This window comes from Amphiura filiformis, chromosome 20, assembly GCF_039555335.1.
Source record: "Amphiura filiformis chromosome 20, Afil_fr2py, whole genome shotgun sequence".
In the NCBI taxonomy this organism is placed as follows: domain Eukaryota; kingdom Metazoa; phylum Echinodermata; class Ophiuroidea; order Amphilepidida; family Amphiuridae; genus Amphiura; species Amphiura filiformis.
In genome coordinates this window covers 43,037,043-43,053,185 of record NC_092647.1, presented here as the reverse complement: position 1 = coordinate 43,053,185, position 16,143 = coordinate 43,037,043, and the positions used below count along the sequence as shown (strand labels likewise).

Genomic DNA, 16,143 nt, shown 5'->3' with positions numbered 1-16,143 from the left:
CAAAATTTCCTGACATCCAGGGGGGAAACCCCCTCGGGCACCAAAACTTTTTGTTTAGGCAGGTCCCCCAATGTTCAAAATCTTAAGCCAATGATATGCTTTTAAAGTCATTAGAATTTTGTATTGAGTTCTGTCATATTCTGTTAAATAAGTGAAAATACCTAAAATTAACTACAGACATGGTGCCCTCTTTAGACCGATGAACCTGCAAAGTTGGCGCCTGCCTTCTTAACGCTGCTGGAGTAATGAATTCGAGTGATCATAAGGGGCTGTGCAATAATGTTAAATTTACAAACGGCGTTCCAAAATTTGCTTGCCCGCCCCCTCGACCTGCCAAAAATTGCCATGACTAAAGTTCAATACCTTTTTTAAACGTGTACGTTAGATTGTCTGCCAAATATCATTTTGGTTCTTTTACGAGTTGTGCATGACTGACCTGCAAGTTGAAGTTCGTCATATCATTTTGGCAGATAGCACAAGCGATTCCGACTTCGGTCATGGTTTAGCGTAATATTATAGTTCGCACAATAGCTACACCTTCGTCTCGCGTTAACTTTTGTACATGTACATGTATACTCAGAAAACACCTGATAACAGATTTCCTGCTACTGCTGCCAAACACCACTGCACATTAAAGGTGCAACATCCACAAACACTTTCAAGAAACTATTAAAAACACATTTATTCTGAGCTTTTGTTGTTAACTTGTTCTACTGCTTTGATGTGTTTTGTAAATGGTAAAGGAATACCAATACCATTGATACGGTGTGAAACTCCTGCAGCAGTGAATATACTTGACCATGATAATGACGGTGCTAATGTTTTAACAAGAAATATGCTCTTACTGATTCACCCCACACTGTGATCTACACTGTTCGGAAGTTCGCAAGGTATGTTTTCATATTTTCATTTTATAGATCATAATAATATTATCCTTAAGTTCTTTGCAATAATAAAGTGTACCAGCGCCGCGTGGGGTCCAAACACAAAAACGTTTTAAATAAGTTATATTTTGGGTTTTGTTTTAGATAAAAACGTTTTAATAACATTAAAATGTCGGGTTATATAAAGGTCATGAAATCGTTTTAAAACGTTTTGTATGAAAACACACTACAACAATATTTTTATAATGTTTTCAAAATGTCATTGTAAACTATTTTTCGCCGTATTATTAAAAAATAATTTGTCAACACTTAAATAACATTATGTTAAAATATTTGCACCCAGCAAACACAGAAATGTTCTTAAAATGTTTTTTACAAAACGTTTTAATAACATTTAAATGTCGGGTTATATAAAGGTCGTGAAAACATTTTAAAAACTTTATTGTAAATATTTTGGGCAAACATTTTTTGTAAAATATTTTTTCAACCCCAAAATAACATTCTGTTCAGAATGATTTGTACCAAGTTTTCAAAAATGTTTTTGGAATGTTATTAAAACGTTTTTATACCCTTTATATAACCCGACATTTAAATGTTTTCTATAAAACATTTGTGTTTGTTGTGCAGTAAATTACCAACAAATGTTATTTAATGTTATGAAAACGTTTTATACCATTAATGTACCCTTTATATAACACGACATTTAAACGTTTTCTGACAACCTTTTATTACCTTTTGCGAATGATGTCGAAAACGTTTTGTGTTTGCCCACCCTTAGACGTGCCAACAAAACTTTACCCCCTTTACAAATGCTACATTTAAATGTCTTATTATGTGATGCGAGCGCAGCGAGCAAGATTTTGCATAACGTTATCTACCAAAAAATGTTTCAAAACGTAAAAAAGGGGCCACAGCTTAAAAAATCTTTCCTGTGTGGCTTTTTACCCCTTTTTTAAACTTGGTGTGGACGTAAACTAGATCTTCTCCGACAACACTGGCAGGCAGTATTACATTGACTACATAAAATATTTATGGTTTGCAATTTCCTTTCTTTGAAGGAATTGGACTGTAAGCACATTAGCTAACCCAAAACAACATACAACTGTGAAGAATTATGTTTACATTTTCTTATATACCAAGCACGGGAAAACCCCATTATTTTAATAGCCAATTGCTATTTTAGAACACATGAGTAATCTTGGGAATTCCCAAGCCTTAATTATAACATCAACCTTTCTCATTACATCACTTCCTGAGGGGATTCCCATATGATGTCACTTTCACTTTACAATCTCAGGGTATATGCAGATATAGATATGATTCAATTTGTTTTTGCTCAAGATGGGGATTTCCCAGACATGTCATCACTCATGAAATAACATTAATTTCGTAAATAAAGATAAATAATCAAATTAAATTACTCAGGACACATCACACCCTCCCCCTTAAAAGAAGAAAGTTTGAATGTAATGAAAACTTTTTTAAATATTTTCGCCCTTTACTTCAACTTCAACATTATTAACTTTGAGTGCTTAACTCAACATACACAGTGACTACTTGTCACACAAGTTCCTTTTTAAAAGAATTTTTGTTTGTAAGTTTTATGCAATTCTGGACAAGGCATCAGCCATTACATTGTCTTTTCCCTTAATATGTTTGATGTCCAGATTGTACTCTTGCAAGGTCAAACTCCATCTCACCAGCCTTTGGTTTTTGTTCTTCATCCTGTTGATGAAGGTGAGGGGGTTGTGATCTGTGAAGACAAGCACAGGGTATACTGTGGTACCCAAGTACACATCGAAATGTAGCAATGCTAATAGCAATGCCAGACACTCCTTTCCAATTGTGGAGTAATTTCTCTGGTGCTTGTTGAATTTCCTTGAAAAATAACATATAGGGTGATCAATTTGATTTTCACCCTCTTGCATCACAACATCTCCACAGCCTATGTCACTGGCATCAACAGTCAACTTGAACTGCTTCTGAAAATCAGGTGCAGTAAGTACTGGTGAACTCATGATTATTGATTTGACTTTGTGAAAAGCATTTTCACACTGCTCTGACCAAATGAATTTTGCATCCTTCTTCAACAAAGGACTTGCTATCTCTGAAAAGTTTGGACAGAACTTTCTGTAATAGCCAACCATTCCTAAAAATCTCATGAGTGCCTTCTTGTTTACAGGTATGGGGTATTGCTCAAATGCTTCAACTTTGGCTTTGATAGGTTTCACCTGACCTTGACCTACAACATATCCCAAGTATGTGACTGTGGCATGGCAAAACTCACTTTTTACCAGATTGACTGTCAATTGTACTTCAGACAGCTTCTCAAACAATTCATGGAGTTGTTCCATGTGGTTTTCCCAATTTTGACTGTAAACAATCAAATCATCTACATACGCTTCACGTCCCTCTATGTCTGCCACAATTTGATTTACCATTCTCTGAAAGGTTACGGGTGCGTTTTTCAACCCGAATGGCATAACTTTGTATTGGTAAAGACCAAATGTTGTACAAAAGGCAGAAATCTCTTTGGCACGGTCTGTGAGTGGAACCTGCCAGTACCCTTTCAAAAGATCAAATTTGCTAACAAATTTTACATTCCCAATTTTGTCTATGCACTCATCAATTCTTGGAATAGGGTAGGAGTCTGTCTTTGAATGAACATTTGCTGCTCTCATATCTGCTACTAATCTGTATGAACCATCAGGCTTGGGAACAAGGATACATGATGAACTACAGTCACTACTACTTGGTTCTATGATATCATTGCCTAGCATATAATTCTCATTTTTGAGATGTTCCATTTTCAATGGATTGACTCTGTAAGGATGCTGCTTGATTGGTTTTGTATCACCAACATCTACATCATGAAATACAGCATTTGTTCTGCTTGGCGTATCAGGAAATATATTGTCAAATTTGTGAATCATATTTGCAATTTGACTTTGTTGATCTTGAGAAAGATGATTTAACTTTGAGTCCAAATTAGTGAGCACAACAGAATTGTTCAAGTTTACATTATACTCTCTGTGCTCCAGCTCTTTATCCTGGTCAAATGTGACATCAGAATTGCCATCATTACTCTTGTCTACATCGGCGATTTTGTCTACATCGACATGTTAAATTGTCTACATTATCAGCATGTTTTACTGTACACACAGGTTTTGAAATGCCGCTGTCACTTCTTTCAACATACTCTTTGAGCATATTTATGTGACATAACTGCCTACTCTTGCGTCTACCAGGAGTCTTGATAACATAATCTACTTCACCCACTTTTGACTCTACTTCACATGGGCCGTGATATCTGGCTTGTAATGGGTGTCCTGGAATTGGAAACAGTACTAGAACTTTTTCACCTGGTTCGAAATCGATCACTTTGTCGCTCAGAGGTGTAGTACAAACTCAAAATGGAGACATGTATTCAATTCGATTGAATCGATATTCTATTATTGAAAGAAAGTCGATAAATGTACATTGTATTATAGATACAGCAGCTGGATCTTACACGGGTTCCTTTGTATAATTCATTTCTCAAGCAGTTGAAAATATCACAATTTTTACTTTGGATTTCAAAATCTTTACTTATAAAATGCAGTTAAAGATATCCACAGCAAACAGCAAGGCCCCGCTAATTAGTGTATTGCTTTTCGAGTTAGTGTACTGGAAACAAAACCTGCGTTTTACCTGAAAACAAATCGAATTTTCTATAATAGTAACACCATATGTGATACTGATAATGCGCAAATCGTAGAATAGAAACTAAGCGGCAGGGCTATGGTATCTCATATCATGTAAATGGTATGCTTAGCCTGAGTCGCTCGGCCTATCTCGAACAAAATCGCCATGCGTAGCTTTTGAAAAATGAGAGGATTCATGGTACTATCACGGCAATTTTTGACACGAAGATATAGGTATGATGACGCAGTGCCCTGTGATTTTGGGCTTTGGGAGCCCCACAAATGTGAAAAACTTGGTTATAAAAGCTTTCACTATAGTCACTGCCGTAATATTTCTCAAGGGTATGGCTTCAGGAGAGCGTGTTGATGCGCGCATAATTGTCAGAAGGTATTGATTACATGACTTAGTCTTTGGTAGGGGGCCTACACAATCAATAATAACGCTACTAAAGGGTTCTTCAAAGGCTGGAATTGGCTTTAATGGAGCAGGAGGTATTTTATGATTTGGCTTCCCTGCCACTTGGCATGTGTGACATGTTTTGCAATATTCAGATTCAGAAACATCTTTTCTGAGAGTGGGCCACCAGAAATGTCTCAGAATTCTTTCGTGAGTTTTCTTAACACCCAAATGCCCTGCCATGGGACTATCATGTGCTATGTTAATAACTTCAGTGTGGTAGACTTTTGGTACCACAATTTGGTGCACTACCTTCCACTCTTCATCGGCAGGTGCATCAGGTGAGCGCCATTTTCTCATTAGCACACCATATTGTTTGTAAAAACAGACAGAATTTTGATCTGCTTCTTCTAGGGTCAATGCCCTTTGATTGATCTCTTTGAGTTCTGGGTCATTTTGTTGCTCCAGAATTTGCTTGTCATGACTTAATGGGTCTCTCAATGTTTCCCCAATTTGTTGATGCTCAGAAGCTGTGTCATTTTGGGGGGTCTTTGTATCCCCAGGAGAAGGAAGTTTAACTTCTTTCTCATTCAACTTTGACACAAATGTGGCTTCCAAATTGTAGCCTAAGTCATCAATTTGGTTGTCCGCAATTGTTTCTATAGAGGCCCTCTTACTCATTGCCCGTGTCACCGCACATGCAGGAAATATCTCCTTTTCCTCACTATTATCATTACCAATCATTTCCTAGCAGCATGAATACTTCCTTGACTGGCAATTCATGTCTATGGTTACAGGACCAGAAACCAAGTCAGATTTCAAGTTAATTTTGTGGAGAGGTACACTAAGTATTTCCATCCCAATACTCTGGATCAAAGCATTACCAGCTAAACTATCCTCATTAAAGGGCAAAGTTCCTTCCAGAATCATAGACCGTAGACAACACGTGCCTCGCACAATCTTAATGGGCTGTGGACTACACTACTATCACTAAATGATACTAGTCCCTCTAACACAAACGGTTCAAATTCCTCACACACCTTGTCTGTCTCACCAACCTTTTGTGGGAATTCTTGTTTCTTTATTTGACTGACTTGTTTCTTTGACTCAAGTGACACTGCACATCCCACAGTATTACTAGTAGATGAGTGCTGCTTTTGTGATTCTTGTTTGGCTTTCAAGATGCGACATGCGGTCACTGTATGTCCCTCTACCACCAGCACTATGCTGTGAATTAGGGGTTTCCCTTCTTGTGTACCACCCTGATTTGCTTTAGGTTGGTTATAGCTGAACCTGTTTGAATAACTTCTGTTTTGACTAACTTTACTCGCATTCAACTTGTGCGTTAAGCCATAGTCGTCAGCCATCGTTGCCGCCTCACTCAGTGTTTTAATTTTGCTAGCGCTTTCATCCCAATGGGTTTTAATGTCAGCGTGGACACATTTCTTGAACTCTTCTATAAGAACCAATTGCTTAAGTTGACCAAAATCATCTTTGACGTCTTTTGAACCAAGCCACCAGTCAAACATTTGTACTTTTACTCTAGCAAATTCTACATGGGTTTGATCTGCTTGCTTTCTTGAATCTCTGACCTTTTGTCTGTATGCTTCAGGCACCAGTTCAGTTCGGGGGCACTCGTAATTCACGGACGTCTCTGATATCACATACTCTTCAGTGCCAAGTCACGTAACAGTATCATAAATCAGGGACGTCTCATAAATCACATACTCCCTAGTCTCAAAACCCAGTCGCAAACGATATTAGAAATGTTGGTAAACATGAACCGGTACAGCGGGAATAATTTTGTGAGTAGGTCTTATCAGGGTTGCATCTAGCCCAAGTTGAGTGCCTGCTAATTTTACTATCCAATTCATGAATTAACGCGCATATGTGGTTTTTTTTTTATTTGGGGTCAAAGGTCATTAAGGGATCACTTCCGGTCCAAGACAAAAAACATTCAAAATGTCCCTTCTGTCACAAATAACATGGCAGAGTGATACTATGTGCACATATGCATTGACATAAGGCAATGCCTGTGGGGTTTTCGTAGATTTTGGGGTCAAAGGTCATTAGGGGTCACAACATGGCTGTGTTCGTGGTCTTAGACCACAGCTAAGTCTAGTTTTGTTTGTTTTTCCTTTTCTTCCATTTCCAATTTTTGTTTTTCAAGTTCCAATTTTGCTACCTTTTACTTTTCTTCTGTTTCTAATTTTTGGTGCTCAAGTGCCATCTTTTCTTGGCGTGCTTTCATAGCCATTTTCTGTTTTTCCCTATCTAATTTGATCATGTCCAGTGTTACCTTTTGGTCCATTACTATTTCTCTCAGATCTAACTCTTTCAATTTAACTGCCTCCCCGCCGATTTCAGTTTGGACATCTTTTCTCTTGTCCAAAATGGATTCCTCGAAATACTCTTCATCAACCAAAACCTCAATCAAGGCATTTTTGATTACTTGTCTTCTTGTAACTTGCTTTACTTTCAAATCATGTTTGGCAAATGCTAATAAATCAGGCTTCTTCAACTCATCAAACTTCTCCCAAGTTATAGTTTCAAGAAACTCTTCTGCATTGACCGCCATACTGTACTTTCACTTTTAAAACTCAGTAAATTAATGTCAACTCTTTTGCATTGTGTTCCCGGACGAGCCCCCAATTGTTACGAGGCGCATACTATGTCTCAAGGCCAAAAACACCTTTTCCCAAATTCACTTCAGAATGCACTACAAAACACACTGATTAATTGAGTTAACAATATTTAAGTCTTTAATTGAAAGTAAAATATGATTGGTGCAATATATGACAACAAATGCACATACAATCAATCATACAGATACACTAATTTAGTAAAGTTACTTATTCGGCAGTCTTCATCTTGTAGTTGATTGTAAAGTTTTTGTTCTCAATGTTCTTGATGTATATCCTGGTTCACTTGTCCTGCGAAGATTACTGTTCAACGAAGTCCACTGAAGACTTGCAGTTATAATCCTATGCGTAAAATCCTTTGCATATAAATTCTTGCTCAGAAATGGTGCTGCTTTCTCCACACTTAACTCCTTGTGCAATTCTCTATCTCCAAACTGGTGCTATTTTCACCTTTCACACAATTTCTTCAGGAAACAGGTCGTTTCCACTTACTTTGACAGATGTGCATTGACTACATAAAATATTTCTGGTTTGCAATTTCCTTTCTTTGAAGGAATTGGACTGTAAGCACATTAGCTAGCCCAGAACAACATACAATCCCATTATTTTAATAGCCAATTGCTATTTTACAACACATGAGTAATCTTGGGAATTCCCAAGCATTAATTATAACATTAACCTTTCTCATTACATCACTTCCTGAGCGGATTTCCATATGATGTCACTTTCACTATACAATCTCAGGGGAATTCCCATAAGATCCGAAGTTAGATATGATTCATTTTGTTTTTGCTCAAGATGAAGATGGGGAATTCCCAGACATGTCATCACTCATGAAATAACATTAATTTTGTAAATAAAGATAAATAATCAAATTAAATTACTCAGGGCACATCACACACTCCAATACCTATGGTCTGTCTGTAATCATAGATTGAATACAATGCCACTCTTTTCAAAGATAATAATCTTACAGGTGCGAGTGATCAGCATGATATGAATGTTCTGTGACATAGGTTATAGTGCAGAGCGATATATTCAAAATTGTTTTCATCTATTGCTATGGTAGTTAATCCAATTAATTACGTCACTTCTACGGCGAATTCAATGGTAGCACAAAACTATGCCGCGAAATGCGATGCGCTGCCCCGGAGATCGGGTATGGGACACTTGTCAACAACTGAGAGGTATTCGGATTAACTACCATAGCAGTAGAGGAATACAATTTTGGAATAGATTGCCCTGCACTACAAGCAGATTGCACTCTAACAGGTGCGAGTGATCAGCTTAATATGCATATTTTATAGAATTACGATGCAGGTAATCCCTGTTCTTTGACATCTATGGTTCAATGCATAGGTACCGAGTGAACGTTGTAGTGCAGGGCGATATAGTCAAAATTGTATTCCTCTATTGCTATGGTAGTTAATCCGATTAACTACGTCACTTCTACGGCGAATATATAATTAAGTATGATATATTTTCGATGGTAAATACATGTATGTTTTCAATTTAAAAGTTTGTAGTTTTCATAATTCCCTCTCATTTTCTTGTTTGAGTCAGTTGGTTCAACTTCTGTCTATTAATCTTCATCTTGTTATATCAAATTGCATTACAGATGTCGTTGTTAAAAAAAGAGCAAACTATTAAGCCTCGAGAAGGAAATTATTTTTTTCGGAAACTCGTGAATGAAGTAACTGGAATAGCATCCATTGAGAAGTTGCACCCCTTCTTGATGAAACTTTGGTATTCTTGAGAGATTTGAAAGACTTTAGTACCGCTAAGGTTGCGGGTGCACTCAACATGTTGGCGAAAGTCCCACCACACCTAATGGGGGAAACCAATACAGCCATTGATAAAATGGATTTGGAAAAATTTAATGCAAATTGCATTGCAGTAGGACGGTATATTTTACAGCATAACTTTGCTGAGATCGCTCTTCAAATCTCCAAGTCACTGCTACGAAAACTTCAAACGAGGAACATAGATAAGCAGTCGATAGCTCAATGTCAATTCAACTTGGGAAAGCTGTACGGGAATCTGTTCGGAAGATTCACATCGGAGCCAAATGTCGATTTTTGTAGATCAATCTGCACAGAAGCATTTCTTGATACTATGAAGCAATGGCTTCTATATTTAGACGATCCTACTAACAATGTCCCTAATATCAGTATCGATGGCATTAATCTTACACTGCGAGCAAAATTGTCGATCTTGTCAACACTTCTTAACATTATCTCACAATGTCCGGACAAGAGAAATACGTATCGAAATGCCAATATCATCAAAACTTTATCACAAATTGGTAAGACAAGCACGGAAATGAACATGCTTTCTGTGCTTATACTTTCATATGTGATAGATGAAGAGGAAAACAAGATGCTGACGAGATCTGAGAATTCAACTCGATTCTTGACGGAACTCTTCATTAAGGCAGTTTATTCTGCTCAGCACATACTAAATGAAGCAGATTTAGGTGATTCTAATGTAATGTTTCTTTACACCGCGAGTGAATTGCTGAATGGTCTTAACCATCTCGCAGTCAATGATAGTAACAAGCTTGAAATTCTCAATAATGGAGGTGTACCAGCCATTATCCGGATGCTTCAATCTGATTTCTCTGAAGAGGAGAGGAAGTTGGCAACAGAGGCACTCTGGAATCTGGCCTTCGTGGACAAGATCCGGACGAACAGAGAAGTACAGAAGACAAGATCAAGTAAGAACACGTATCCCCAACACCAAGTCGTCATGTGTCATTACTATAATTTAAAAAGGAAAAATCAAATGTTAATAAATGCATGTTTAAAGGTTCACATACCGGTATTTTGGTTAGTGTGTGGGTGTGTCATGTGTGCGGGTGCATGGGTGCATAAGTGGAAGACACGAATAATAGCGCTGTGCCTATACTGTGCTCTGTGCCTCCAAAATCACTCCGAATTAGAACATCAGAAATGTTACGATTTTCGTCAAATTTGTATTCAATTTAGCACTCAAGCAGCTTGCGAGATCAGAAAACAAATTGGTGAGGGATTCAAGCTCCTACGCTCTATGGGAGATAAGTGGAAACCAGGAAGGCATTTCACAACCGACTGATTCTCCGCCATCGTATGAGGAAACCGTGAAAACAGATTCCGAGTCTACCCATTTGATGCTGAGCTACCAATGGGGCTCCCAAAACACTGTTCTAGCTATCAGAGGAACTCTCACAAGAGCTGGTTACAAAGTATGGATGGATGTGGATGACATGAGTGAGTTGATTTGAATTATAACGTACTAGGCGGTTACCCGTATTTGGCGGTTCTCGGCTGGGCGCGATTACCTGGCTGATGGTGACTGTACCCACCAAGTTTCATGCCCATCTGACAGTTTTTACTAATTTGACCCCTGGTGACCCCGAAATGACCTTCCAAAAATTTGGCTCTAAATGTTTACTGTACCCACCAATTTTCATACCCATACGACAGTTTTTGCTAACTTGACCTCAGCTGACCCCTGGGTGACCTCGGATGACCCCGAAATGACCATTCAAAAATTTGAGTCTAAATGTTGACTGTACCCACCAAGTTTCATGCCTCTACGACAGTTTTTAGTAATTTGACCTCAACTGACCTCGAATAACCCCGAAATTACCTTCCAAAAATTTGTTTCTAAATGTTGAATTACCCACCAAGTTTCATGCCCATACGACAATTTTTACTAATTTGACCTCGGATGACTCCTGGATGACCCCGAAATTATATTCCAAAAATTTGGCTCTAAATGTTAACTGTACCCATCAAGTTTCATGCCCATACAACAGTTTTTTAGTAATTTGACCTCAATGACCCCTGGGTGACCCCGGATGACCCCGAAATGACCTTCCAAATATTTGGCTCTAAATGTTGACTGTACCCACCATGTTTCATGCCCATACGGCAGTTTTTGCTAATTTTACCACAGATGACCCCTTGATGACCTCGGGTGACCTTGACCCACTAACAAATACAAATTTGTTCTGTCTGGGGGTCAAGATGCACCCACCCACAAAGTTTGAGGAACGTGCGACCTCTATTCTCCGAGAAAATAGGCGGTGTTAATAAGAGAGCCTAGCTGACCATGGCAACCTATGGGTAGTAAGAGAGAAGACCACAGGATGGGGTCCCCGGGGTAGTAATCCACTAACAAATGCAAACCTGGTCTGACTCGGATCAAGTTGCACCTACCCACCAAGTTTGAGGAACGTGCGACCCCTAGTCTCCGAGAAAATAGGCGGACAGACAGACTCACAGAGTCACAGACAGAGGCACAGAGTCGCAGACTATCAGTATTATTATATAGACTAGGTGGTCACCCGTATTTGGCAGTTCTCGGCTGTCGCGATTACCTGGCTGATGGTGACTGTACCGACCAACTTTCATGCCCATACGGCAGTTTTTACTAATGTGACCTCAGATAACCCCTGTTATGTCTTGTTAACGTCTCATATTATTTGCTTGATACTATGAGCTCAGGTCATTTTACAGGTGCAGTCTTTCTGGACCTTAAAAAGGCCTTCGACACGGTCCATCATAATGTTCTTGTTAAAAAGCTTCAGAGTATAGGAATGCATGGCCTAGAACTTGACTGGTTCTCATCGTATTTAAATGATCGTTTCCAAATAACCAAAGTATGAGATCATTACTCTACCAAGGCTCCCGTAAATTTTGGCATCCCTCAGGGGTCAATCCTTGCCCCCCTGCTTTTTACAATTTATATAAATGACCCCTCAAACCATCTTAAGAGTACTGACTCCAAGGTCTATTTATATGCTGATGATACAGCCAATTTTGTAAAGGGTAAATCTGTCGAAGGGATTAATAGAACTCTTAATTCAGAGCTGAATCATATTTCAAAATGGTTGCAGAATAACTACCTCATTTTGAATGTCAAAAGCACCAAATCTATGCTGCTTGCAACTCAACACAAATTAGGCAGGACCGAAGAGTCTCTCAAAGTTTATATCAAAAACGACCCCATCAAAAATGTAAATTGTTTTAATTATCTTGGCATGTGGTTAGACCCCTCTCTCACTTGGAGTGCTAACACCGATAAATTGGTCTTTAAAATTAACAAACGTATCGGTTTGCTTAGCCGTGTTCGCAATATACTCCAGCAACACACACCTTCATTTCGACTATTGTGACATTGTATGGGGAATGCATGCAAGACTTATCTATCCAAACTTGACAAACTTCAAAATGCAGCTGGTAAGATAATTCTCGGTCTTCCTCGTAGGTATCCTATCGACGTTTTGCTTCGCACCCTTGGGTGGCAAAAGCTTCATAATCGCCGCTCTATTCATTTGAATGTCATGGTTTTCAAAAGTCTTACATGCAGTCTTCTTTCCAACCTGTGCAATATTTTTAATTTTGTTCATAAAACCCATAACCACGTGATGAGATCATGCTCTCAGGGAAATCTGGTCCCCCCCCCCCTCCATGCAAAATTAATTCTGACAAACGCAAATTTAATGAATTACCTCAAAATGTGAATGAATTACCTCAAAAAATTCCCTTCCAGTAAGTCTCGGAGCATTTAAGCAAATTTTATATTCATAACACCATTTTTAGTTCATTACTTTTCCTCTTGCAATTTTGATATTTAAAATGCTCCGACACAGTATGTGCATCTAATGTAATTCCAGCTGGCATGGGTATTTAAATGCATTTTTACGTGTTTTTATAAAGTACGAGTATATTGTATGTGCAATTCTATTTATTATCTGTATTTCTCAAATTTTTAATTTTAATGTAAGTGTTGATTTTGATGTATTTTGTTTTGACCCCTGGGCACCCCTGAAAAACAATGCTTGCACTGATGGGGTTTCCCCAGGCAAAATAAGAACTAATAAATAAATAAATAAATAAATAAATAAATAAATAAATAAATAAATAAATAAATAAATAAATAAATAAATAAATAAATAAATAAATAAATAAATAAATAAATAAATAAATAAATAAATAAATAAATAAATAAAATAAATAAATAGATACACAGACAGACGATGCGTATTATTAATATATAGATGATAAGGATAGGTAAAGAATGCATAGGCTTTGGTGCGCGAAACTCAGGTCGGAGAAAAGCTATTACATTCTCAATTACTTTACTTAACACTCTGTCGGTTCAAATTGCAAGTTATGTATTAAAGTATGTAAGGTCCGACTAGATGGATCTTTATCACCCTTTTTCATGTTCTATTATTCTTAAAGGTGGAGATACGTTAGAGGCGATGGCCAAAGCTGTAGAAAAATCATCTGCGATTATTATGTGCATCACTGAAAAATACAAAGAGAGCCAAAGCTGCAGATCAGGTAACACGACATTGTGGTACAAAATATTCCGGCGAAAGAAGCAGCCACTAAAGCGCTCAGAATCAGCTATGTATGTTTTTCATATCAGTTACATGTACACTTTACAGAACGGAAATAGAACATGGTTCAGTTCTTCTGGTCTCAAGTTCTCATGATCTCAGATAGCATGAGCCAACACTCAGTCAATGCTACTCTGAATGAGTTTTTTGTTTTAATTGATCGGCATCATAAATAATTCTTATTGATCTCGATCTCGTTTATTTTTTATTTCGTCCACCCAAATTTTATTATATAGTAATCCTTGATTGATAAAGTGTCTGGATAATGTATTTCCAGAGGCGTCGTATGCCATGAAGAAGAAGAAGCCCATCGTTCCTCTACTGCTAGAAGCTGGCTATGAACCCGATGGATGGCTTGGACTTGTTCTGGGTACAAAGTTATACTTCAGATTCTGTTCCGATGATGAGATGACAACCGGTATGCAAAACGTCATTAAGGAGATTGAAACGCGAGGTCTGAGTAGGCAAAGTGACGAAGCAGACGGTAAGGGTAAAATAGCAGAAATTCATATTCTTATCATGTTTTCTTTCTAATTATCCAAAATCAAAATCTGGTGGTATGAAAAGTAGGTAATACCAATTTATTGGATTGGAAATGTGCTCGAATTTTTCAAGTAACGATTTGAACTTATGCGTCCATATATCATGACACTGCCACACACGAATATATTTGTTTTTGTAATAGTTTCGACACTCTTTTTCTTACATTTATTCCATATTATCATACTTCTTCATTTCCAGGAGCTGCTGGTGTCATTCCTAAACAAGCTTCAATTCAGCAGACATCGCCTTCTCGATTACCTATCAAGCAATCCAACAAAACCACAAAAGATGTGAGTACCTGGACCAAAGAAGACGTTCAGGATTGGCTAAAAGAGAAAGAACTACCAGAGTTATGTTCACCGTTGAGTTTCTGTACAGGGGCTCACTTGATGGAGATGTACGAGCAGTACCAAGAATCAAAGCAAGAGTTCAAGAAGGACATAAAGAGCGAGTACAATATGGGTCGCAGCACCTTGATCAAATTCATCACAGCTCTTACAGAATTATTCAAGTAAACATGAGGTACAGTTTAAGAAGTATAAGAGACCATTAGAATGTTTGGGTAATACTTGCACATGCGTTCTATGTTCTTGACACATTTCAAGTAAAGTAGGTAATGGGGTTACGCATATTATAAACATATAAACACGTGGTTATATTTGTAAATAATTGAGGTTGTTATATTTTGTGGTTATTATAGTGGTAGTGGATCCCGTAGTGGAGAAGTAATAAATAAAAATTCCTTTAAAAGGAATAGGGCGAGCAAATGAACAATTGTCAAGAGAAATGAAAGAATGAGTAACCCTTCACAATTAAAAACAGGAAAAATATGACACAACATCGATTTCCAATGGGGGAATAACACAAAACGTATAAAAGTTAAAAGAGTTTTTAACTTTATACGTTTATACGTTTATGTTATTCCCCCATTGGAGGTTGTGTCATATTTTCCCTGATTTTAATCTTATCCATTGCTTATCCTTTGGTTCCCTGCTGGTCAGTTGGAACAGATTTTCCCTGTTTTTATATAAATCCTTCTTCACCTCATAACAGAAGACGTTTTATGTTAACATTTTATATTAAACATTGTTATAAATTTTTGTAGATAATAGTTATTTAAAACATTTTCGTAATCATACCTAGAGGGGTTTTGTTATCATCAGATAGAAATACTTCTTCCCATCAATAGTCAGACTAATATAGGGCGGGTGCGGCTACGCCGCACCTCGCCCAAAAATCAAAAACATTACGAAGGTACAATTAGCTACAATTCGAATTAGACGTTGAATGGGTGAGAGTTGGGAGAGAAATATCGATGTTGTTAGCGGTAAAAGAACTATAGCATCACTATTAGACTATATTGAGCTCATAAGCACTTAAGTACACTCATAGAAATGACTTGTTCGCCTTGTTGGCGCAATTCAAAAGGAGTAAGTTTGGACAACTCAAAAATAGTGTAAAAGTTGCCAAAACAAAATTCATTTTAGTTATCCGAACTTAAAAAATGCTGAAAAAGCTCAAAAGTTCCGTCAACTAATCAACTTTGTTGGCATTACTTAAAAGTTGATGTAAGTCGTTGCGTCAACTTTTTAAGTAATGC

The 16,143-nt window shown here is 37.6% G+C and overlaps 1 protein-coding gene across 1 annotated transcript; it reads left to right on the top strand.

Annotated features, from left to right (window-relative positions):
• Positions 1–466: 466 nt before the first annotated feature.
• LOC140142657 (uncharacterized) lies at positions 467–15,393 on the top strand. The gene is made up of 6 exons (XM_072164655.1): positions 467–890; positions 9,225–10,322; positions 10,594–10,854; positions 13,840–13,941; positions 14,278–14,484; positions 14,742–15,393. Exons 2-6 carry the CDS (start codon positions 9,410–9,412, stop codon positions 15,056–15,058), a joined length of 1,800 nt encoding a protein of 599 aa, XP_072020756.1. The 5' UTR covers positions 467–890; positions 9,225–9,409; the 3' UTR covers positions 15,059–15,393.
• The last annotated feature ends 750 nt before the right edge of the window (positions 15,394–16,143 follow it).

Bases quoted from the DNA above. Each gene is read 5' to 3' on its own strand.
- LOC140142657 (XM_072164655.1), top strand. From the start codon at position 9,410: ATGTTGGCGAAAGTCCCACCACACCTAATGGGGGAAACCAATACAGCC. The intron at 13,942-14,277 runs GTAACACGACAT...ATGTATTTCCAG, and splicing joins GAGCCAAAGCTGCAGATCAG to AGGCGTCGTATGCCATGAAG. The intron at 14,485-14,741 runs GTAAGGGTAAAA...CTTCATTTCCAG, and splicing joins GCAAAGTGACGAAGCAGACG to GAGCTGCTGGTGTCATTCCT.